Source organism: Oratosquilla oratoria, chromosome 12 (assembly GCF_046742065.1).
Source record: "Oratosquilla oratoria isolate Oo_2021 chromosome 12, ASM4674206v1, whole genome shotgun sequence".
Lineage (NCBI taxonomy): Eukaryota > Metazoa > Arthropoda > Malacostraca > Stomatopoda > Squillidae > Oratosquilla > Oratosquilla oratoria.
The window spans coordinates 68,365,964-68,393,204 of record NC_134788.1 but is presented as its reverse complement, the minus strand read 5'-3'; the positions used below and the strand labels follow the sequence as shown (position 1 = coordinate 68,393,204).

The window sequence follows — 27,241 nt, the reverse complement described above, 5'->3', positions numbered from 1 at the left end:
GAAAAAGCAGAATCGCACAGGTCACACTAGAAAACCTCTCCCGTGTGGCTCTCCATATGCTCTGTGAGAGAATCCTTTTTTGAGAAAGCTGCATTGCACAGGTCACATTGGAAAGGCTTCTCTCCTGTGTGGATCCTCATATGCTGTGTGAGAGAACCCTTTCTTGAAAAAGCAGAATTGCACAGGTTGCACTGAAAAGGCTTCTCTCCTGTGTGGGTCCTCATATGGTTTGTGAAAGAACCCTTTTGTGAAAAAGCAGATTTACACAGGTCACACTGGAAAGGCTTTTCTCCTGTGTGGGTCCTCATATGTGTTGTAAAAGAATGCTTTTTTGAGTAAGCAGAATCGCACAGGTCGCATTGGAAAGGTTTCTCTCATGTGTGAGTCCTCATATGGCTTGTAAGAGAACCCTTTTGTGAGAAAGCAGAATCACACAGGTCACACTGGAAAGGCTTCTCTCCTGTGTGGGTCCTCATATGCCTTACGAGATTACTCTTTAGTGAGAAAGGAGAATCACACAGGTCACACTGGAAAGGCTTCTCTCCTGTGTGGGTCCTCATATGAATTGTGAGATGACCCTTTCTTGAGAAAGCAGAATCACACAGGCCACACTGGAAAGGCTTCTCTCCTGTGTGAGTCCTCATATGACTTGTAAGAGAACCCTTTAGTGAGAAAACAGAATCACACAGGTCACACTGGAAAGGCTCTCCTGTGTGGGTCCTCATATGATTTGTAAGATCACCCTTTCTTGAGAAAGCAGAATCACTCAGGTCACACTGGAAATGCTTCTCTCTTCTGTGGGTCATCATGTGATATCTAAAACAAATCATGATATAGCTGTGTCATGGATGTCACACCAGATCCTCTTCATTACATGACACCTATGTATTCTATGCATAGCTCTTCCAAAGGAATGGTGATAGTTACCCTCCTCCTGGAAAATATGTAATCATAAGATTGTCATCTACCTTTTTGAAATTGTGTAATATACTGTAATAGGATTGTGAGTCCTGTGTACACAAACCATTTAATATTCAAGTCCCTTTGTACCTAAACAGACCCCTTGTACTTACCATAATGTAACATGAAATATAAATACTAAAAGATATAGTGCTATTATATATTGCATTCTACCTTTACATTAGAAATATGCTGAAAACCATCCAATAGCTACATGCATACTCACCCCACCACAACTGGAATGACTAAAATTTTGCTCTGGCTTTTTCATCATGTCATGAGATTTGGAAGTAGGAAACAGCCCAGATGGCCAAAAGCAGTCATATTTTAACATAATTCCACAACATTCCATGTTTGGGCTCACAAGACCAAAGTCTAAATATGACAAACCCTAGGAGGGCTTATTCAGTTCATCTCATCTGACCCAAATAAGTGATGCAAGTTGCCACATCCTTTCAGATAAACTGGTAAGTGATGTACCTGTGTTATTATTTCTAAATAACATAAATTAAATTGTAGAGGAAATTTTCATATTTTTTCTTGTCACATTAAGTAAAATACCTGTTTGTCTAAAAAAATATATATATTGGATATACCTACTAAAACAATCTCAACAATCATGATGTAATCAGGAAAGAACTGGTATTAAAGGTTCAATCCCAGTAAGTGTGGAAATAGCAAGAGGACAATGTATAATATCAGAATTAGTGCTTTCACATATTCAGCCTACAGGTCCTTTAAACACACAGGCAGCATTACATACACAAACTCAGTCATCTTCCAGGAAGCCTGTGACTCCCTTACCATTTGTGACACTTGTGTGATAATATAGATATATACATATACCAAAGGCTTTTTCCCCTTTACAAGGAAGGTAGCCAAAAAAACAAAGACATAGAATCCACTCCCACCCATTCCATCCCCACATACTCCACTCCCATCCACCACCCTCCTCCCCTCTTATCTTGGCTCCTCAGTAACCCCTGCATCTCGCCCACTGCCCTGGGCAAGACATAGCACTTCCTCATTAAAATGGTGATCCCCCCCTCTTCATCCCCTCATTTAGAAATGGAAAAGATGGCTTAGAAATTCCTTCAGGATATATAAATTAATTTTTCACACATACTTCCTCACCCCCCATCCCCCACCCACTCCCTTTCATGTATCACAGCATCATCCATACACAACCATTCCCCATTCACCCAAATCTTCTGTCTTCTCCTGTCCTTTCTCAACAGACATTCCCCTCTTTCCCAATGCTCCTTTTACCCCATCCATCCATCTCATCCTTGGTCATCCCCACATGTCAACTCCTACCTCTGCCTTCCACAGGTGTTTAATAATCTTTCTTCACTCATTCTCTCCTTGTGTCCAAACCATCCCAATACTCTTTCATCAACCCTATCTCCCAAATCCCTTTCCATCCCCGTTCTCCTCCTCACCTCCTCTTTTCTCACTCTATCTTGCCTAGTAACCCCTATCATACTTCTCAGGCACATCATCTCAAACACATTCAATCTCCTCCTCTCCTATGTTTCATGTTTCTGCCCCATAAAGTGCTGTTGACACAATCACTCTTTCATGCAATCTTCTTATAGCATTCATTCCCAAACGCCTATTTCTCAGTACGCTTATTAATCCCCCTAGGTATTTAACTGCTCTCAATCTACATTCTATGTCCACCACTCCTTCCTTTCCTGCCACATTTGCACCCAAGTATCTAAAACTATTCACTTTCTCCTGTCTCTCTCCCTTAATACTCAGTTCCAGTCTGTTGTCACTTTCTCCTCTTGTATATCTCATCACCTTACTTTTACCCACATTCATCTTCGAACAACAACTGGGTTATCTCCCACTTTTCTCCATTTTCTTTAACCATCTCTAATCCCTGACCCATTATCCTTGCATTTACCTCTCACACCACCCCATTCATATATAAATTGAACAACCAAGGTGACATAACACATCCCTGGTGAAGTCCCACCTTTACCTCAAACTACTCACTCCATTTCTGAATTTAACACAAGCTCTACTACTCTCGTAGAAATTCTTGACTGCTCTTATCCCATATATCTACAATACCTCCCACAGTGCCTTCCTGTCTACCCTGTCATAAGCCTTTTCCAAATCCATAAAAGCCCAAAAAGCATCTTTACCTTTTCCTATAACTTCCTCACATATCTGTCTTACCACAAAAATCTGATCCACACAACTCCTACCTGTCCTAAATCAACACTATTACTCACCAATTACTATCTCTGTTCCTTTCCTAATCCGCTCAATCAAGATTCTCCCATAAGCCTTCCCAACTACACTTAACAAACTGATCCCTCTGAAACTACTAAACTCACACTTGTCCCCTTTTCCCTTGTAGAGTGGAACTATACAGGCACTCCTCAAGTCCTCTGGCACTCTACCCTCTCTTAAGTTAACATTGAATAACCTCACCAGCCCCTGCACCATCACCGTATCTTTTTTTTTTTTTTTTGACATTCTACATGACACCCATCTAACCCAGTTCTTTTCCCAGCTCTCATCATCTTAACAGCTGCCTTCACCTCATCTTTTCCTTAATTCTCTTCAATTTCCCTCAGTTAGTGTCATTTTCTTAGCATTTTCCACTGCAATTACCTTTCCCTCCCTATCCTCCTTCACATTTAGAAATTCCCTAAAATACTCTGCCCATCTTCCTCTCACTGCCGTCTCTTCCATTATCATCTCTCCATCTGCACCTTTTACCTTTTCTTCTCTACTTGATTTGCCTCCTCTTCCTCTCTTAATTTCTTTCCAAAACATTTTTTAATTTCAAAACTTTCTGTCATACTCTTACCCCATTTCATACCTGCTCTCCTCTTTGCCTCTTTTATGCTTTACTTGTCTTCTCTTTTCTTTGTACCTCTCATATGATTCTCTCATCCTATTTTGTAACCAATCTGTGAATGCTTGCTTCTTCTCCTAATTCTACTCTATCCTTCACTCCTTCCCACTCCTCTCTCAGCTTCTTGTACTCTTCCTTTTCTTTCTCATTTAAGCACTTCACTTTACACACCTCCCTACCTTCTGTCCTTTTCCTCTTTCTCCATCTATCCTCCACTCTCAACTTACCTTCCACCAAAAGATTATCTGATATCCCCCACTCTCTCCCCTTAGAACATGTACATCCTTAACTATTCCTACTATTCTCCTTGTTACTGCTATACAGTATACAGTAGTCCATTAATGCTCTATCTACCACCCTTCCATCCACCACCCTCTCCCATGTGCTGTCATGCTTGACTTTCTTCCTCACTGTATTTGGTATTATCAACTCTCTTTCAAGACACATCTCCACCATCAATTCTGCACTACAATTTTTCCTGGAACTCCACACTTTCCAACCACTCCATCTGTTGGTTCATTTCCTACCCTAGCATTTAGGTCTGCCAATACCACTACATTGACATTTCTTCCTAAACCCTCTATGCATTCATTTAAATAAATCCAAAAAGCCTCCCTCTCCTCTACACTCTTCTCAATGCCAACACATCCATCTTCCTTCTCACAAACATACTACCTATCTCTTCCCTTTTACTCTCATCTGTACCACATCCATGCACATTAAAAGACCCAAACCTTAGGTTACTGGTCGGAAAACTATCAGATCCTCTTATGCCTTTACTTTTTTTAGGAATGTCCTCTTTGTGGAACTTTTATTTGATATTAGTATTATCTCAGTTTAGAATGTGTCCCTGCCTATTAACGTTAATCAATGTAAAGTTGGATATTCTATGAATTTTGGTCCCATTTGAGCATTTCCCACCATGAAGATGACAGCATATTTGCCGAGATCATTTGATCAAATAATGTAGTTGACAGCAAGAATGATTACTGTCCCAACCTCTTCAATGATGCTGAAGAACATGCTACCAAAGAACATACCCCTACATCTTACTGGTTTGTGACATACTATAAGGATAACAGAGGTAACTTTATCCATGCTACTAAGACCCGTCATTCAGGAGGTGCTAAGATATGAGGGAGGGTGGAGGGGTGTGGAGTGTATTCAGGGATGGAATGGGTGGGAATGATTTTATGCCTTTTTCTTTTTGGCTACCCCCCTTGTAAGGGGAAAAAAGCCTTGGTATATGTATGTATGTATGTATGTACTAAGTATCTAGAGAGACTGGAGTGTTTCCTACAAATAACCTAAATAAATATGGTAAAGATGATCTGAGGTAAGGACTTAACACCGCCCATGAAGCTCTTCCATCTACCTTGTCCTTCAGATGGAATTTTCAAATCCATTAAACAACACCGAACATTCAATTACTACAAAGCACATATCCACAACCAAGACCTACATAAATTCTCAGAAATATCAATTGTGCCCTGACAATACTTACAGTGACAAAAACAAGAGAAAATAGTAGCATGCTCACCTTTCATGGTCCATATCTCCCTGAGTAAATATTGGTCCTCTTTCTCTCCTAATAAAAGCTCTCATCAATTGTCTTTTACAGTATTACCAGTGTTACAAGTTTCACCATGGAAGAGAGAACTGTACAAATGGTCCCCGATGTGGTCATTGCTCTGTCCTTGATTCACATCCTACTATTGATTGTGAATCAGAACTTCATTGTTTCCATAACAGAGAAGCTCACTTAATACATTCTCAACAATGCAAAGAGTACTGTCTTGAGCAAGACATTGTTCAACTGGTTAGTCTTGGTAGTGCCAAGCAAGTACTTCATTTTAGACAGATGGATGGTGGAGCAAAGACATATGCCTTCTCCTTCCACTCCATCCCTGTCCTCCACTCCTATGAGAATCCTGCTTCCGCTGTTTAGTCCAGAACAAGTTATCTATTTTGTAAAGTTACAATGTATCATCAACAGATCCCTCCACCTCGTCTTTAGCAATGCATCCCATTGCATCTTCAACAAAACCCTCTTCTACATCATTAGCAAAACACCTCAGTAACATCACAGACTCCCAAAACACAAGCACATGCTCACACAGATTTCCAATCAAGAACCCATGCTAAGGATAGTGAATCAATACAGACACATTTTCAACAACAAAATCTGGTATACAGCAATGTGTTACCAGAATTTGTTCTTAGATCCTCTGATATCCATCCCTCAAAATCCTTTCTCCCTACAAAAGGACATAGTCCACCACGCCAGACTACAGCGCTGCTACCATCCAACCCTTCTGATTTAACACAAGAGGTTGGACGACAGCAATGCAAATAATCGTCCGGGATGCAACACTTCACCCCAAACTAGACAACACATTATGAAAGACTACACTGTACACAATCATGAACACCAACAACACAAAATACACTCTATAAAGGATTTGTGGGAAAACCCTGTTCCAGCTGTAGTGTTCCTCAGGGAGATGGGACTGCTTGGTTTGACAGTCTAAGGAACAACTATTGCCTATCATGATGTAAATAAGCTTCTCAGCAAAGATAGGTTTCCTGAAGAAGCACCTGCTGAATAGGTGCATTCAAAAGAGCTGTAATTGCTTTGCTTTGCTGTGTAGTACATTACATCATCACCTGATTCATTGTACAGCACAAATAATTAACCTTCAACAGCATTAATCAAGTTACATATCTTTCCGAGTCCATTATGTGTTATGTAAGTAGACTTTTTACAATATACCTCCATTCTATTATCTGTATACAGTATTATTTTATGGGGCTGGAGCTATGCTCGTTGTGATCTGTTTTTGTATCTCTCCACGTCCAGTTTACTTTTTAACCTGTGTATGGTTTTGGCATTCACTGTTTCACACACATGCACACACACACGACTCGGTGGCACAGTTGGTAGAGCACTGTACTGGGAAGTATGGTAGTGCTCGCAGTACCCAGTTCGAATCCTGCCCAGAGCCGAAATTATTTCGGTATCGCTGTGCTTCGGGTCGTTACTCTGACTCTTGTGGGCGGGGAGTTGGGTGTGTGTGTGTGTGTGAAAGGTCATAGCATTACCCATAGATCGGTCATACAAGCTCTGAGCTCTCTTCCGGGAGGGAAATAGCTGTTGATCACGAGTCCAACACGTGATCCTAAAGACCAAGGTGAATCCAAAGTTACAGAAGAGATCTGAAAAAGAGCAGCTTTCCACACAGAGTAATAGATACATGGAACAAACTGAAATAGGAAACAGTGAGTGCTAAAACTAAATGACTTTAAGAAAAAACAGGATGTGGAAAGATACAACTGAGGGTCACTACAAGCATAGCTCTCCTCCTGCAAAATACAACTAGGTAAATACACACACACATATATATATATATATATATGACTAAGTGGAGTACGAAACACAGGAGTCTTACATACATATACCAACGGCTTTTCCCCCCTTACACAGGGGGTAGCCAAAAAGAAAAAGGCATAGAAATCACTCACACCCATTTCATTTCCCATATATTCCACTCCCCTCCACCCTCCTTCCTATCTTGGCACCTCCTGGATGACGGGTCATCCCTGCATCCTGTCCACTGCCCTGGGTCAGAAGCAGTGTCGTAAGACACAGCACATCCACAGCAAGGCTGCATCATAAATTCGGCGACTCCCCCTCTCCGTCCCCTCATGCAGAAAAGGAGAAGACGGGAAGAAATCCCTTTGGGCTATGTCAAATCTTTTTCATACATACTTCCTCACCCCCCATCCCCCACCCACTCCCACTCATGCATCACAGCATTATCTATACACAACCATTCTCCATTCAGCCCTATCTTCTGTCCTCTCCTGTCCTTCCTCCACAGACATTCCTCTCTTTTGTAAAGCCACTTTCACCCCATCCATCCATCTCATCCTAGGACGCTCCCTCATATTCACTCCTTCCACCTCCGCCTTCCACACTTCTTTTTACTAATTTTCCATGTGTCCAAACCATCCTAATACTCTTTCATCAACCCTATCTCCCAGTTCCCTTTCCACCCCTGTTCTCCTCCTCACCTCCTCATTTCTCACTCTAGCCTAGTAACCCCTATCATACTTCTCAGACATTTCATCTCAAACATATTCAAACTCCTTCTCTCTTCCTCTCTCATGTTCCACGTTTCTGCCCCGTACATTACTGTTGGCACAATCACTCCTTCATATAACCTCCTCTTAGCATCCATTCCCAAATGTCTATTTCTCATTATACTTTTTAATCCACCAAGGCATTTACTCACTTCTCTCAATCTACATTCTACCCCCACCCCGACTCCTCCCTTTCCTGTCACATTCGCACCCACGTATCTAAAACTATCCACTTCCTCCAGTTTCTCACCCTTAATGCTCACTTCCAGCCTACCGTCACTCTCTCCCCTTGTACATCTCATCACCTTACTTTTGCCCACATTAATCTTCAGCTTCCTTCTTTCACACACCTCAAACTCTGTCACTAACTTCCTCAATCCCTCCTCTGATCCTGCTACAAGTGCAGTCTCGTCAGCAAACAACAGCTGGCTCACCTCCCACTTTTCTCCATTTTCTTTAATCATCTCCAACCCCTGACCCACTACCCTTGCATTCACCTCTCGCACCACTCCATCCATGTAAAGATTGAACAGCCAGGGCGACATAACACATCCCTGACGAAGTCCCACCCCCACCTCAAGCCATTCACTCTCTCCATTTCTAATCCTAACGCAAGCTCTGCTACTCTCATAAAAACTCTTGACTGCTCTTAACAGCTTTCCCCCTATCCCATATATCTGCAGTACCTCCCACAGTGCCTTCCTGTCTACCCTGTCGTAAGCCTTTTCCAGATCCATAAAAGCCAAAAAAACATCCTTACCTTTTCCTATAGCTTTCTCACATATCTGTCTTACCACAAAGATCTAATCTACACATCCCCTACCTGTCCTAAAACCACACTGTTCCTCACCAATTACTCCCTCTGTTCCTCTCCTAAACCTCTCAATCAAGACCCTCCCATAAGCCTTCCCAACTACACTCAACAAGCTGATTCCTCTGTAACTACTACACTCACACTTGTCCCCCTTTCCTTTGTAAAGCGGAACTATACAGGCACTCCTCCAGTCCTCCGGCACTCTACCCTCTCTCCAGCAAACATTAAATAACCTCACCAGCCAGTCCACATAACTGTACCTCCTTTCTTCAGACATACTGCATGGTATCCATCCGACCCAGGTGCCTTACCTGCTTTCATCATCTTAACTGTTTTCACTTCATCTTTCCCTATTTCTCCTCCATTTTCCTCACTCATCACTCTCATTTTCTTACCACTTCCCACGGCAACTACCTCCCTATCCTCCTTCACATTTAGCAACTCCCTAAAATCTTCATCTGCACCTTTTACCTTTTCTTCTCTACTTGATTTGCCTCCTCTTCCTCTTTTAATTTCCTTCCAAAACATCTTTTTATTACTTTCAAAATTTTCTGACATACTCTTTCCCTATTTCACATCTGCTCTCCTCTTTGCTTCCTTTATCTTATCCTTAACTTCCTTTCTCTTTACTTTGTACCTCTCATACGATTCCCTCATCCTAATTTGTAGCCAATCTACGAATGCCTGCTTCTTCTCTTTTACACCCTTCTTTGCTTCCTCATCCCACCACTCACTACCGTTCCTTCTGTTTCCTCCCACCCTCCTTGTTCCACACACCATCTTTGCACACCTTATAAATCCCTCCTTGAACCATCCCCATTCCTCCTCCACTCCTAGTTCTACTCTATCCTTTACTCTCTCCCACTCTTCTCTCAACTTCTTCTTATACTCATTCTCCTTTTTTTCCTCATTTAAGCAGTTCACTCTAGGTACCTACCTACCTTCTGCCCTTTTCCTCTTTCTCCACCTATTCTCCACTCTCAATTTACCTTCCACCAGCAAATGATCTGATATTCCCCCACTCTCTCCCCTTAGAACATGTACATCCTTAACTCTTCCTACAATATTCTTGGTCACCACTATATAGTCCACACTCTATCTGCCACCCTTCCATCCACCACCCTTTCCCATGTGTACTTATGCTTGACTTTCATCTTAAACACTGTATTTGCTATCATCAACTCTCTTTCAAGACACATCTCCATCAATTCTCCACTACGATTTTTACCTGGAACTCCATACTTCCCTATCACTCCATCAATTGGTTCATTTCCTACCCTAGCATTTAGGTCTCCCAATACAACTACATTGACATTTCTCCCTAATCCCTCTATGCACTCATTTATATCTACCCAAAAAGCCTCCCTTTCCTCTACGCTCTTTTCATTACCAGGCCCATAAGCACTTACAAAAACCCACATCTCCTTTCCCAGCTTCACCTTCATCCACATCAACCTTGATGAAACCTTCCACTCCACTACCTGCTTACTTATCTCTTCACTTACTAGTATAGCCACCCCTTCTCTCCCTTGTCCCCTCTTCACTCCTGAGTACCTCCCAGCTACACTCCCAAACTCACAGTTGCCCTTTCCTTTCATTTTAGTTTCACTCAAAGCCAGTACATCCACCTTTCTTCTCACAAACATACTGCCTATCTCTTCCCTTTTACTCTCATCTGTACCACATCCACGCACATTAAAAGACCCAAACCTTAGGGTACTGGTTGGAAAGCTCTCAGACCCTCTTATGCCTTTACTTTCTTTTTTAGGAATATCCCCTTTTGGGGCTACAGGTAGTAGGACTCCTAATCCCATCCCCCATCCCTTTTTTGTCGCCTTTTATGACTCAAGTGGAAATGCTTGGTGGCAGTATTCTTTTGCCCCCACCATAGAGTAGGTGGGCGAAAAAAGGAAATGAATATTCAGAGAAATGGTACAGGACAGTAACAAGGGGTTGGGGGACAGCATAACAGAGGGGCAGTCGTAGTTTAAAAGTGTCATCATTTCTTTATGTACAAAGGTTTCCTCTATCACAGACAAAATGATAGGTGGCTCTGGTCCATAGGGGTGCCTCATATAGACCCTAAAGTATCAACTGCATGCTACTCTGCCACAATAAGATGCAGCCAATACCCCAGACAGGAGTCTTAGTCTGAGTTTATTCCTGACTAGTTTTGTAGGTATACTTTTTCAATGGAATGGTGTACAAATGAGCTGAGGGTATTTTATACATGAGGTGGATATCACTACCTCTCCATGTTACCAGAATTGGTGACAAGTGTTAACATTACATATTCATTGTAACAAATAATAAGTAAATGTAATAATAATAATAACACTGGCAATAATGATAAAAGTAGTGGTAAATACAATGAAAATGATAACAATAATAACAACGAAAATAATAACAATGAAAATAATATTAATAACGAAAATAATAATAATAATACTAATAATAATAATAACAGTAATAATGATAATAACAATATTAATACAAATAAATAATAATTATTAATATCAAATTAATAATGATAACAATAATAATAATAAAAAGAAGAGAATAACAATAATGGTAATATAATAATGAAAAATTATTAAGTGGTGAAGGAACAAATATAAATAATGGAGGATATATGATTTGATAGCATGTGAAATAAAATATAGTAGCACGGTGTAAGAAGAATTGTCAAAAGGAAGAAAGCTGGAAAGGGTAGGCAAAAGTGGTGAGAAAAAGGTATCTATTTAGAGTCATGGGTCTAGGAAGCCATTCTTGGAGAGCTAATGTCAAGGTAGATTTTGTCCATTTCAAGTCACCAGTTCTCTTGTTTGTGTTTTTGTAGTTGCCAATGTAAAGGGATTCAATTATTTTCTGTTGATTCTTGTGTAGACCTTTGGCTAGAGTAGTGAATCCCTCCCAGTTTGGTAGGTGTCCCTCTGTGTCTATGGGACACCTACCAAACTGGAAGGGATCCACCATTCTAGCCAAAGGTCTACACAAGACACAATGGAAAATAATTGAAATCTGAAAAAGAATAGCTTCCCACACAGAGTGGTAGATATCTCGGACAAAATGAATGAGGAAACAGTGAATGCAAAAACTATACAAGAATTTAAGATCAAACTGGATGCTGAATGATACAAAGGTGGGTCACTACGAGCATAGCTCTCTTCCCATAAAATACAACTAGGTAAATACACACACACACACACACACACACACACACACACACACACACACACACACTTTCAACGAACGGACGGCTTGACGAACGCTCTGAAGAAAAGTGCAGATTGAGGATACCAACGCAAAGAGAAGTGCCTTTTTGTATTTGCAGGGGGGGGGGAATTGCTCGTGAGGTAGTGGGAAAGTAAGGAAAGAGGAGAGGGGGAGGGATTACTGGGGAAATGGAAGATAATGAGGATGTGGAGGACTTGGCCCAGGCAGACGGGCGGAAGGTCAACATGAAACGACCACCGGATGACGAAATGGCAAATAAAAATGTAAAGATTAGAAGTATAGAGAGGAGAAATACAGTAGAAAGTGACGAGAATATGTTCCAGGGATTTAAAGAGGGTGGGGGGGACACAACCCCCCCCAGACTGATAAGACTAGAGGAGAGAGTTGATAAGGTGATCGAGGACTTGGAACGTAAGTTAGGTAATGTAGGCTCCATTCTCCAAAGAATTGAAAGATTGGAACAACTAGAGAAGACTAACAGAAACTTAACTGAAGAAGTAGAGGACCTAAAAAGACAGTTAGGAAATGTAAAGGAGGAGAATGAGAAATTGAAGAAGAATAGTAATGAAAACAGTGAGAAAATAGCTACAGAAGCTAAAAATTGGAGAATAACTCAAGAAGGGAATAAGGTTTCATTCACTGACATAGTCAAACAGCAATTGAAAGAACATAATGAAGACTCAGTTATTAAAGTGATGAGACAGAAGGAGAATATAGTAAGAGAATTAGCTGACAAAAAGAAATGTATAATTATATTAGGAATGGAAGAGAAACATAACCCAGATAGAACCGCAAGAATCAAGGAGGAAAATGAAAGGGTAAGCAGTTTATTAAAATTAGTCCAGGAAGATGAACCAGAAATTATAAAGGAAATTGAGGAAAAATTCAGACTCGGAAAATATAGTACAGATAAGACCAGACCAATTAAGATTAAATTCAGGTCACAAACAACGGCAGAGAAAATTCTATCCAAGACAGGGAAACTAGCAACAAATGATCAATATAAAAAGGTATGGATAAAAAGAGAAATGAATAAGGAGGAAAGAGAGGCAGAAAAGCAGAAAAGAATTGAAGCTAAGGCAAAAAACGAGGAAAGAACGGAGTCAGAGAAAGAGAGATTCTATTGGAGAGTAGTGAACATGAAAATAAAGCAGTTCGACATACTAAAGAAAAACATAAGGGAAACAGAGAACACAATGGAAGTGGCAGAAAACTAAGAGTGTCTTACACAAATATAGATGGATTGATAACAGGATTGAATGAACTGAATGATTATTTGAAAGAAAAAGAACCGGACATAATGGGAATTGTAGAAACAAAATTAAAAGGCCCACTACCACCCAACAGTGTAGGACATGATACATACAATTATTGGATTAGAAACAGAGAGAAAAAACAAGGGGGTGGAGTTATGTTCCTGACAAAGAAGGATATAAACGTGAAAGGTGTCATATATGGAAAGAATACAGTAGAGATGATTATGATAGAAGTGGAAGACCGAGATAAGAAGAGCAGAAAATTTGTGATCAACTATGTGCCTCCGAAAACAGCCTCATGGGAGGAGAATGAACATAAAAGTATGTTAGAGGACACAAAGATAGCATTAACTAAAATAATGGAAGACGGAGGAAGAATAGTTATGATGGGCGACTTTAATTGCAAAGAAATCTGCTGGGAAGAAATGACAGTAAAGAGTGGTGATGACTCATGGGGAAATGCTCTACTTGAGATGATTACTGACCATTCAATGACACAATGGATACAAGAGAACACTAGGTATAGAAATGAAGAAGAACCATCGAGGCTAGACTTAATAATTACATCTGAACCTAGAATAGTGGACAAGATTGAATATAAAACACCAATAGGTAAAAGTGACCACATATTGATTGAACTGGAACTTAATGAAGAAAAATATATGAAAAGAAATGAACAATATAGAAAAGGAAGAATGATGTATGAAAAAACAAACTTTGATAAAATAAGAGAATTCTTCCAACAAGAAAACTGGGAAGAAATATACAAAGAAGAAACATCAGTGGAAGAGAAATGGAATATTTTGACAAAAATTTACAAAGAAGGAGTGGAAAAGTATGTCCCAAGACAAAAACAAGAAAAAGAATATGTAAAATGCTGGTACAACAAAAGTTGTAGGGAGTTAAAAGACAAAAGAGACAAAGCCTGGACCGGATGGAAAAAAGACAGAAGACCTGAAAAATGGAAAATATATACTGGTTATAGAAATGAATATGTACAAAAGTGCAGAGAGGAAAAAAGAAAATATGAAAAAGATGTTATAGAAAAGTGTAAAGATCAACCAAAACTATTCTACAGATTTGTAAACAATAAACTGAAAAACAAACAAGACTTGGAGAAATTAAGACAAGGGGGAGTTGAATACACTGAGGAAATGGAAATGGCAGAAATTATGAACAAACATTTTAAATCAGTGTTTACAAGGGAAAATATACAACCTGAAGAGATTGAGTGGAAGGAAAAAGTCCCCCCTATGGAAGAAATAGAAGTAACGAAGAATGAAATATTGACACACTTGGGTAATTTTGATGTCAGAAAATCGCATGGGCCAGATGAAATAGCAAACTGGATTCTGAAAGAATGTAGGAATGAACTGGCAGACAAAATACATAGCATAATAAGCAGTTCCTTAAAAGAAGGAAAAGTTCCAGAAGATTGGAAAAAAGCAAATATAGTACCTATATATAAAGGAGGAAATAAAGAAGAACCTACCAACTATAGACCAGTCTCTCTAACAAGTACAATAGCAAAAATATGTGAAAGAATTATCAAAAGTAGATGGGTAAAATACTTGGAAAAAAACAACGTACTAAATCCAAGGCAATTTGGATTCAGACAAGGACGATCATGCGTCACCAATTTAATATGTTTCTATTCAAGGCTAATAGATATAATACAAGAAAGAGATGGATGGGCTGATTGTGCATTTCTAGACCTAAAAAAAGCTTTTGACAAAGTACCACATAAGAAGTTGCTTAAGAAATTAGAATATGAAGGAGGAATACAAGGTAAATTGCTAAATTGGATGGAAGACTTTTTGCAAGAAAGAAAAATGCGAGTAGTGATAAGAGATCAGCACTCAAAATGGAATGAAGTAATAAGCGGTGTCCCGCAGGGAACAGTTCTGGCCCCAATAATGTTTGCTATATATATTAATGATATGGATGAAGGAATTGAAAGCTATATGAGCTTCTTTGCAGATGATGCAAAATTACTGAAAAGAGTGAAAACTGAAGAAGATTGTGAATCACTACAGAGAGATCTAAATAAAGTACAAGAATGGAGTAGGAAGTGGGAGATGGAGTTCAATACAAAAAAGTGTAGTATAATGGAATTTGGAAAAAGCAAAAACAGAATAACAGGATCATATAATTTGGGAGAAGAAGGAATAAAAAGAGTAGAAAATGAGAGGGACCTGGGAGTCATTGTTATGAATAATATGTCACCTGAGAAACATATAAATAAGATTTTTGGAGAAACTTATAATTTAATAAGAACAATCAAAGTGGCATTTACATACCTGGATGAAGAAATGGTGAGGAAAATCCTAGTCACCCTGATAAGACCAAGATTGGAATATGCAGCAACGATATGGTCACCAAGTACAAAAAAATGTATAAAAAAACTTGAAAGAATACAAAGAGCAATTACTAAACTGGCACCAACACTCTCAAAACTATCATATGAAGAGAGACTACAAAAACTTAAACTACAGACACTAGAGCAAAGAAGAGAGAGAGGAGATTTGATAGCTATTTACAGAATCATGAAAGGCATAGAAATTACTGATAGAGAGAATCTGATAAAATGGGATGACAGAAATACAAGAGGACACGGAAAGAAAATAAAAAAAGACAACTATAGAAGAGATTTGAAAAAGAACAGCTTTCCTCACAGAGCAATAGACAGTTGGAACAAGTTAGATGAGAAAGTGGTGTGTGCAAAAACAATACATGAATTTAAAAATAGTTTAGATAAAATGAGATATGAAGACGGGACCTCACGAGCATAGCTCCCCTTCCCGTAAAATACAACTAGGTAAATACAACTAGGTAAATACACACACACACATATATATATATATATATATATATATATATATATATATATATATATATATATATATATATATATATATATATACACACCAAGGGCTTTTTCCTCCCTTATAAAGGAAGTAGTTAAGTCAAAAGACTCCCAGCCACTCGCATCCATTTCACTCCAATCTACCACTCTTTCCTCCCTCTCATTACAGCTCATCATGGATGATAGGTCATCCTTGTATCTCTCCCATTGTTCTGGGTCAAAAGCAATGCAGCAAGACACAGTACATTCATGGCAAAGCTGCCTCACTTAATTGGTGACACCCCCTCTCCATCCCCTTCATGTGGAAAAAGAGAAGACCTTAAATTGGGCTTCTACTGTCATACAATGCAAAAGGAGACTTGATCAATTTTGGGTCAACCAGGAGACTAAATTTAATTTTGAGGAAAGTCTTATACTGGTGGACACACCTGGTCAAAGTCAATTGGGGGAGGACACAGTGGACACAAATCAGAGGCCTGACCTGCTCAAGCTGAAAGTGATCTGGACATATAGGTCACATGACCTACATCCATTATATATGTAAGACTGCATAAGGGGAGGCATAATTGCTCATATTACAATGCCAGTGGTGGGCGTTGTGATAAGTAAAGCGATAATATTGCTTTAACCGAAAATTGATCACTTATCGTTTATCGCACGACTGGAAAAATTTATTGCTTATATTTATCGCTTTCAAATTTCCCGCAATAAATCCAGCAATAATGTAGAAGACGAAAAACCGTTACGGCGGGAGGTTAAAGTAATAAAATGTTATCCTTTATCGCAAAATTTATTGCTGCCCATCACTATACAATGCAATAACTTCTAATTGATATGGCGTGGATGTTTGGAATGAATATCAAGAAAAAATAAATTTACTCTCAAGAACATCATTGGTGCACACTGAATTCTGAGTGAACTTTATGAATTTTTTATTTTCCTACCATGGAAGACTGAATGGAGACCCATCCCCTAATAAGAATATAAGAACAACATAAGCAAATAAAATACACACATTGATAAGCATAAGGATGCTTGCCAGTCCTAACTTTTTTTTTAATCACTACAAATGTTAATATTAATTTGAGCTCACAATACTCACAATGATAAGAGCTAGCCAGTGATTAAGTTTGCAGCTTTGAGACTAGCGAATATCTTTTAGATATACCAAAATATTTGCCAGTCTCAATTTTCTAAAAATTGCTACCTATATTACTATTAATTTATGATACTTATATATGGGTTTTAAAATACTTAATGATAAGAGATGGAGTTAAGAATTGCAGCAGAGACCTGACCTGACCTGACCTAACCTATCCCCTTGGCCTTGTTAAATATAAAGGTGTCCACTCATCTCAGTTTTCTTAAACAGCTATTGACACCACTTTTAGTTTGCAGTACTTATATCTGGGGTTAAAAACACTCAGAATGATATGAGCTAACCGACTATATAGGTAATTGCAGGTGCCAGACTGGCAAACATCTTGATAAATACCTGCACATTTACCCCTTGTTCAGAATGCCAATTACACTACCAAACGGTAAGTGAATGCCAAAAGTAAACACACAACACATTCACTAAGCTACTTTACTACTATATGATTTCACTTACGAATTCAACAAAGGCACACTTGTGTAGCTTGTACAAAACACAGCCACGAAAACAAGCTCTTCTAAATGTGCTGTTGCTATTCTACACTGAGCAATTCTACACGTTTTCTATTAACAATAATTAGAGAAAACAAGACTTTAACGGGTAACTTTGGTAAAATATATATATATATTCAATTTCCTTTTCAAATAGAAAATAACACTTAGTTAATTAATTTACAAAGGGGGTAATCTATATAAGTAAAAAATAAACTGACCCTTCGCGTTTGGTGGTAAATCGGTAACACCGCCAACTACGGTGAAGAAGAAGAACTCGAAGAAGAAGAAGAACTCGAAGAAATCGAAGAAGAAGAAGAAGAACTCGAAGAAGAAGAAGAAGAAGAAGAAGAAGAAGAAGAAGAAGAAGAAGAAGAAGAAGAAGAAGAAGAAGAAGAAGAAGAAGAAGAAGAAGAAGAACTCGAAGAAGAAGAACTCGAAGAAGAAGAACTCGAAGAACTCGAAGAAGAGGAAGAAGAAGAACTCGAAGAACTCGAAGAAGAAGAAGTAGAACTCGAAGAAGAAATCGAAAAACTCGAAGAAGAAGAACTCGAAGAACTCGAAGAACTCGAAAAAGAAGAACTCGAAAAAGAAGAACTCGAAGAACTCGAAGAACTCGAAAAAGAAGAACTCGAAGAACTCGAAAAAGAAGAACTCGAAGAACTCGAAAAAGAAGAACTCGAAGAACTCGAAAAAGAAGAACTCAAAGAACTCGAAAGAGAAGAACTCGAAGAAGAAGGAGAACTCGACGAAGAAGAACTCGAAGAAGAACTCGAAGAACTCGAAGAAGAACTCGAAGAACTCGAAGAAGAACTCGAAGAACTCAAAGAAGAACTCGAAGAACTCGAAAAAGAACTCGAAAAAGAACTCGAAGAACTCGAAGAACTCGAAGAAGAACTCGAAGAACTCGAAGAACTCGAAGAAGAACTCGAAGAAGAAGAAGAACTCGAAGAAGAAGAACTCGAAGAAGAAGAACTCGAAGGACTTGCGAGAACAGCTAGATGTTGACAAGAAATAAAAAGCAATATGATTTTGATATTTTATTTTCCAAAAAAGGGGCGTAGCCCAGAGCGCGCAGCGCCCGCGCCTAAGGCGCAGCGCCGCAGGCCAAGGCCCCCGGCGTAGCCGGGCCGGCGCAGCCGGTGGGCTTGTGATAATATAAAATAAAATTGACAATCTATTTATTGGACTATCAGCAAACTGCTAAATAAGTTCTTTGGGTTTGAATTTTATACACCACCCCCCTTCTGCCTTCACTGCTTCAGACATCTTAATAAGGGCAGTGAGAGAAGGTATCTGAGGGGAATTTCGGATTTTTGTTTTAGTGTTTCCTACAACCGAAAATAACCTTTCGGCGTCAGCATTCGACGTGGGTAGTGCTAGGACCTGTAAAGCAAACAGTGCCAAATTATAAAAATTTCTTCTGGCCTGTATGATCTTCAAAATCCAGAAGTCTTGAATAAAATTCTTCCGCATTAAGGTGCTTGCATTCTTCTGGAAGATTTGCAAAATCCAGTTTACGCCATTCTTCATCTAAATTATTTACATTTCCTGTAAAAAGTCTAGGGATAGCTATTGTGAAGTCTACAAGCGTATTCAATTTGTCTCTTGTGTTTTTTTCCAGGACTTTTGGTGATAGATAAGAAGCTATTCTCCACAATTCATTGTCAATTGGATTTTTTTTTTTTTTTTTTTTTTTTTTTTTTTTGGACTGCCATTGTAATGGACACCTTAATTTTACGTCTGTTGTTAATAGTGGATGCTTGGTTATACACGGATCTTGAAATATTTGGTGCATTTCTGGGCCCAAGTAAATTTGATTTATTGGTAGAAATATTATCTGTTGGATCAATGTCAATTAAGTTGATGTTATGGAAAAATTCTGCTTTGCAGTAAGATCTTAAAATTGTACCGAGCAGTTCTGTTATAGATTCTTGCAGTAAGTGAATAGTAGGTTCAGCACTTTGGAACAACAAATTGACTTTTAAAAATTTAGGCAGGATATAATTTAGAAAAGTAAAATAGCACTTTACCGATGAATCTCTCATGTGCTCTAAGATACTTTGTACTGAATGTAATCTAAGTTCACTTTCTTTTTCTATAAGATATAGTTTTAAGGCTTGTCACTGCTCTAAGATTCTAGCCACAGCTTGATATAGAGACAACCATCGTGTTTGGCATGGATGTAGGATTTTATGTGGCTTCACATTGCAAAATTCTTGAAACTCTTTTTGTTCATACCTTCTTTTTGCACTATGGGAGAAGAAGGAATATATATTTCTGACGAGATCTTCACATTTACGGTGCAGAACTTTAGCAGCTTCTGATGCTGCGAGGAGAATGGAATGGCAGATGCACCGAAATATTGTGATCTCTTTTGAATTTTCCCTGAGGCGGCTTGTTAAGGAATTATTTTCTCCCATGATGTTTGATGCCCCGTCTACTGCAAACCCTATAAAATTGGACCTTGGGATATTGCAATTGTGGAGAGATTCCATTAACATGTCATACAAGTTTTGTCCAGTTGATCCGACAGAACTGCTACTATATAGGTTAAATAATGTATGAAAGGATGTGTTTATTTTGCGGTTGGTCAAGTCAAAGAATCTAACAAGAACAGCACATGTTTTAGTACAACTGAGGTCCGTTGTTTCGTCTGTTATGACCGAGAACTTGTACTACATGCGAAGCTTCTTTAGTAGATCTTCATTCATCACATTTGCCATCGCTTTCATGGTCTCGGTACATTTGGTCTTGTGCATGTTGATTACCTGGGCTATTGCAGAATCCGGAAACATTATTTTCATTAAGTCCACTAGTTGATCCACGAGAGAGAAGGGGAGGTTATGCTCTGCGATGAAAGCCATCAGCAGAGCAACAACAACCGCAACACCAGCACCAGCATTAGCACCAGCACCAGCGCCAACCTAAAATTAATTTGATTTGTTATTTTGGATATATAATTATGTATATTGTGAAGCGGCCCTGCTGTGGATGTGCCGTGTCTCGTCACGCTGCATCGGACCCGTGTGGTGGGCGGGATACGGGTGTGGCCCTTTGTCCGCCCAAGGAGCTCAGATGAGAGGAGGAGAGGTCCGGATGTGGGTGTGTGTGTGTGTAGGGGGGAGGGAGGATGGATGGCAAGTGTCTCTGTTTTAGCTAACTCCCATGGATGGGGGATGAAGCCAAGGTATATAGATAGATAGAATTATATATATATATATATATATATGTATATATATATATAATCTTTATTATACATAAATTCAACAATTAACAAATAATAAAATGTGGAATAATCCATAAACCCACCGAAGAATATCCAAGAGAAGGTGAAGGTTCTTCCTCAGGTCCTGGAATTTCTTCGCATTGTACATGATTTTTGCCTTCTTGTGCTTTGTTAAGGCGGTCAGATGAGCTCCGAACTCCCTCTTGCAGAAGTTGCAGCTGGCTCTCTCAGGGTCTTCTTTCACAGAAGACAGCCATGGCTGGAACGTCGGGTCAGCCATCCAGACATCCCGAAATTTTCTCTTGGGAGCCATATCAATCTGAAAAAGGAGAAATAATGAAAATTAACCACAATATCCACAAAATATAAAGATAAAAAATATGAAACAAAGATATTTTTAATGTATCAAAGTTAGAGTTGTCAGTGAAAAAGGAAGAACTTACTTGGTCAGTGGACGAGGATGTTGTGACATTCGTGGTGAAGTATGGTGACGAAGAAAACAAAACCGCGTAAAAAAAAAAAAAAAAATGAAACGTCCTCTATGTCGCCTAACATAAAATGTAATATTTCTTATTGAATAAGACAAGCCTACTAGAAAAAAGGCACATAATATATATCTACTGTATATATATCAGATTCGGTCCGCTTCGATCTAATGCGCATTTCAATCAACTCAAATATTTTCAAATTTTCATTACACATATACATATTACTGTGTAAAATGTATTTAATAGTCTAAGGAAAATTTTGTTTTTAATAAATGTTCATGAAATTCACAAAAAAAAAGTGAATAACAAAATTCTACATTTATTCTACATATTCCACGGATCGTCGACATTGCGTCATCAGTAGCTTTTGTTTTCCACAATAGCAGACGAATTCTACAAATCGACAGCGGGTCGGGTCTAGATTCCATACTCGCTAGTAGATGACGTCACGTTTTTGTGTTGTTATCACTTCGGGCAATGTCGGGTATTTTCGGAAGTTTCCGAAGTCCGATGTGACGGAGGACATTCAGAGGCCCAAATAAAACGCAATATTAGACTTCAAGCTTCTTTTATGGAAGAAAATTAAGATATCAAAACTTTATAACATTTTTTTCACGTGGAATGATGAATTATATAATATATAAATATATTACTATTACTGGGTGGACGTTTTTTACATTAAAAGAGTTTGAACTGCTAGGAAAAGACAAGAGACTTGAATTTTTTTTATATAAAAATTGTCTTATTTTTTTTACAGCAGAACAATATTAAAATACATGAGGAAAATCTCAATATTAAAATACATGTATGTGGAAAATCACTTATTCTTATTTACAGCAGCACAATTAAAATACATGTAAGCCTATACATGTAGGTGGAAAATCTCTACTGGTAAAAACACTTTATTTTTATTTGCACTACCTGGAGTAATACAATGCCTGCATGGTCGCCGCCATCTTGCACAGGAACTGATGACGTATACATCCTTGCATATGATCCCGTGACGTCATCTACTAGCGAGTATGGAATCTAGACCTGACCATCGACAGCGCTGGCTTTGATGTCGTATGTAAACAAACAAGACGTAAAGGTGGTGTACGTTTTTTTTTTTTTCTATATATCTTCACTATTTTTCTACTTATATTTTCTGTTCCAAGTTTTATATTTTATATGTTTACATATCATATTCTATATTTTCTATATTTCATTTTAATTTCATATATACATTTCCATTTTATATTTTTATTTTATATATTTCTATTACATTTTCTATATCTATGTTTTATTTCTATCTTCTATTTCTAATTTCTACTTCTATTTTCTATATCGATTTTCTATTTCTATATATATTTTCCATGTCTATTTTAATTTCTATGGTGCAGTTGTGATTAATGGAACGATAGAGCAACTGCAGGTGGAGAGACGGATCACAGCACTAGAAAGAAATGGTCTAAAACAAACAAAACTGAAGTGATGTATGTAGGACGCACAAATCAATTCAAATCAGCCATCCCGAGTCCACCGGGAATTCCTCCCATTTCTTGGAATTCATGTGCAATTTCAGAAATTTTAGGAGGAGTTGGCCACAAAAAGACATCCTTTCCTGCATTGCAAATGACATCAATCAGTCTCTGGACACAATCAAACACTGTACGTTGTGACACACCAAACATCTCTGATATTTCCCTGTAGGTACTCTGCGTACCTAAATACCAGAGTGTAACGTACAAAGCTTTTCTTGGACCCAAATAAAGGCTGGATCCTGAAGGGTTCAGACCGTATGCTTCATGTATGAAGTCCAAGATGAGGTCAAAAGATGTCCTTGTGAGGCGAAGGTTCCTGTTCCGGAAGAAGTCTATCTCGCTCATGTTGTCCAGGATGTCTGCCAGACCCTCCTGTTTTGGATGGTGTTCCCTACAATACAAATGCGAACCAAATTAGTATACTGTACAATTGACCTTAGTAGCAGAATGAGGTTATGCTGAATTTTACAATTAGTATTGGTCGACAATAATTACCTTTCCATGAAGTCACAAGCTACTGCTGCTGCTGCTACTGCTACAGCACCCATATCTGCCTCTGGCTGCATCTCTGCCACGCTTGCAACTGCCAATAGAGGCATCATAGGTCCTGATAGAAGAGACAGGTTTTCGTCATCTTCCATATAAGTATCAAAGTCGGTGCTGCTGTCCATTGTCTCGTCCCTTGGCTCAATTCTCGTAGTCTGGCTTGATAGTCCCACCACGGCTGCTGTCTGTGTTATGATCCATACGACACTTTTTCCGAGACGGTGCGAGCGAGGGTCGTCTGGTAGCACAGTAAGTCGTGTTTACCAAGAGACCAGCCGGAACATCAAACAGTGTTTGATATTCTCATGCGCTGGTAAAAACGCCTTTTGGTCGCTATCTTTGTTGACTTTATCTATGACCGTAACATTGCTAACGCTCTTGCTCTCATCTCCTAATATGAAGTCTACTTCGTTCTTTGTTGTTCCATTTGGACTTTTCCAGGTCCATGTGGGACCTACACCCTTTTGGAAGAGTGTGTTCATTACACCTCATATTGCAGTTCTCTGCAAAATCTACTAACATCTCGCCTCTGTCATTTCTTTCACCTACTCCAAACTTCCCAATGCACGACTCATCTCCCATCTTCTTCCTCACTTTAGCATTAAAGTCTCCTATTACTTTTTTCTTGATCCATTACCTGACTTAGATCATCGTAGAAGGACTCAATTTCATCGTCTGAGCTCTGTGAAGTTGGTGCATAAACCTGAACTATCTTTAGAGTGTACCTTTTACACAGCCTAATAACAATTCAAGCTACCATGTCTGATAAACTACTGAACTTGATTACATTATCGGCAACCTCTCGGTTTATCAAGAATCCTACTCCACTAGATCTTTCTTTGTCCTTACCTCTATCGTAGAACAGGTGGTGACCATCTTGTAATTGTATCAGCTTTTCTTCCACTCTTCGGACTTTGCTCAGTCCTACAATGTCCCACTTGATGTTGTCTAGTTCTTCTATTAAACTCTCCAGCCTGTGGTCTTCTGAGAGTGTTCTTACGTTGTAGGTATAGATCTTCATTTTCTTCGTGTTGTTTAATGCCCAAGACTTTGATCTACTTGGATAGTGCTTACTCACATTCGGTGGCAATGCGGTTGGACCTTTCGGAGACGATGATCCAACAGGAACGCCCGGTTTTCTTTTGGTTGTGCTGTTCATGGTTGCTAGGAAGGGAGGTTGGCAGAAATCTCACCTCCTTGCCAGCTGTTTCTGGTGAGATATTTCTCCGGTGTGACCTTATTCGTTATAATGGTCCACGCCGTCATTATGACGGTACCCCATATATCTATGAGGAATTTCCCTGCTCGCCATCAGGGACGTGGCAGTTAGCAGTGGGTCCTCAGACTGTGCGTGTGAGCTGCTCTTTGTCTTATCTTTCTTACAAAACCTGTTCGATACGGGTGACCCTGCAGAGATTTCCTCTATATCGACATAGCTTTTGTAATCATTAAGATTCTCAAGCCTATCCACCACATCAAGGTGTCAACTCTCGGATAGAAGGACGCATAAAAGGAGTATATAAATATCACAGCTGGAATACTTCAGTGAAGGGTGACATATGACTTGAGGAATAATGTTAAATATTATTCCCAACTTCAAGCTTTATTCAACATTTTCCAATAATAATGGGAGTGCTGTACTACTTGTAACTCACCTGATTTCTGTGGTTTCCCGTTTCTTTGGTTGTTTCTGCTTCACTTCTCTGACTCTACAATCTACCTTACCTAAACCCACTAGCTCTGCTAATCTTAATCGTGTTAGAGTTCCACTTGCATCTTCTCGTTCCACGCACACACACTGACGCGCACACCGTCGTGCGCCCTCCTTCCTACACCGTGACCTTTTGACTCCGTGCTAGAAGTGCCAATTGTGCACCCTATCTGCACCACATTCATACCACAAGTACACAATCTGCAAAACGCGAAACAACGCCAACATTACAGAGCCCATGACATTTCCATTATAAAAACATTACAGTAGACAATCTACAAGTGAAACATTATCGTCATATTCCATAACTTAATCGTTACAAAGGTGTTCCATTATTGTCATAGCATTCTCCCTCACAAACAAATCGTTACAAATGTGTTTCATTATCATCATAACAGATGTATTCATACACACACACACACACACACACACACACACACGGCTCGGTGGCGGATTGGTAAGGCACTGGCCTCACAAGCCAGAGAACCGGGGTTCGATTCCCCGGTCGGGCGGAGATAAGTTGGGTTTGTCTCCTTTCACGTGTAGCCCCTGTTCACCTAGCAGCGAGTAGGTACGGGACGTTAGTCAAGGAGTTGTGACCTTGCTGTCCCGGTGTGTGGTGTGTGAGTGGTCTCAGACCTACCCAGAGATCGGCTAATAAGGAGCTCTGAGCTCACTGCCGTAGGGTGGTGTCTGGCTGTCTCGACAGAGACTGCAGCAGATCCGAGGTGAATACACACAAAGTACCTAGACTTCACCGTACAGACTACTTGTCAACCGCGCCTCTCCTTCGGGTGGTGTACACAAAAAATCGTGTATAGCCGCGCATATTTACAACGTATCCTTTTACCAGCTTTGACTGATCGTGGCCAGACGTGTCGCGATGTGCTGGGTTCTGTCTAACTAAGTTTCACGGAAATGAGTCCGTCTGTATCCAGCGGCAAGCGTGAGGAAAGGCAACAGATTCTCAATAGACGCGCTATGGCTGGCCGGGTTCAGTCCTCGCTGGTTATATTTTTACTTTTATTTATCTGTAAACATGTTATATGTAGTTTTAGTGTATATTCACATCTCCACCGAATATATATACTATTACCTGTTCTCCTCTCGCCGGGCAAAATTGTTCCACTACTCCAGGAAGTCTGTTTCGTCGCCCGGAACCAAGTTATGTCTCCAAGGATTACAAAGGCGGAGCATGCTGACAGGAGACCTTTTGGTCCATAACTACGTCGGATGCGAAAAAATAATAAGTATAAATAAATAAACAAGCAAAAATATATGAATATAAATGATAATAATATACACAAATAAATGCATAGGTATAGTTGAATAATAAACAAACAGGTAAATAGTAAATAATAATGAATTGACGAATAGCTAATAATAAATGTAAATCAAGCAAATAATGATAAACAAACAGACAAATGATAACTGTGGTACTTATTTGCTTGGTCGTCGATGATCCCGTTCTTCCTTCGCTTGCTCCTCCTGGGTCGGTCCTTACTCCTCCTTGGAGCACTCTATCCCACACACACACCAGGGTCCCTCAGCTAATTTCCCTGTCTCTGTCTCCTCCTAACTTGTAATACTTCTGGCCCCTCCCTCCCTTCCTCGCTGGGTCTCCCTCCCTCCCTCCCTTCCTTGCGCTCACATACATTCACACCTCCACACACGCGCGGTCCTTGCCTGGCACTGTCGACCCACGCCGATGCGCGGGCACCCTCCCCCCCTTTGGAGTACCAACGCTAACCCCCTATCGTGGTTGCCAACCGCCCGTCCACGTCCGCGCCACATACACTCGCTGTTTTAACGGGTCCTCCATTGACGAGAAAAAGGTGAGGTGTCTCAGGTGGATGTATAGTTTGAACAAATATTTATGTTTTTAAGGTACTGACTCTGAGACCCATGGCAGTATAAGTGGAGGAAAAGACATCAAGGATATT

The 27,241-nt window shown here is 39.5% G+C and overlaps 2 protein-coding genes across 2 annotated transcripts; both read right to left on the bottom strand.

Annotated features, from left to right (window-relative positions):
- Positions 1 to 374: 374 nt before the first annotated feature.
- Positions 375 to 17,863, bottom strand: LOC143031978 (uncharacterized). Its single transcript, XM_076196399.1, has 2 exons — positions 17,767 to 17,863; positions 375 to 934 (listed from the first exon to the last, which is right to left on the bottom strand). Exon 2 carries the CDS (start codon positions 828 to 830, stop codon positions 375 to 377), a length of 456 nt encoding a protein of 151 aa, XP_076052514.1. The 5' UTR covers positions 831 to 934; positions 17,767 to 17,863.
- A 5,148-nt stretch (positions 17,864 to 23,011) lies between these two features.
- On the bottom strand, positions 23,012 to 23,870 carry LOC143030491 (uncharacterized). Its single transcript, XM_076193641.1, has 2 exons — positions 23,537 to 23,870; positions 23,012 to 23,432 (listed from the first exon to the last, which is right to left on the bottom strand). The coding sequence occupies exons 1-2, from the start codon at positions 23,710 to 23,712 to the stop codon at positions 23,012 to 23,014; spliced, it is 597 nt and encodes a 198-aa protein (XP_076049756.1). The 5' UTR covers positions 23,713 to 23,870.
- Positions 23,871 to 27,241: the final 3,371 nt, after the last annotated feature.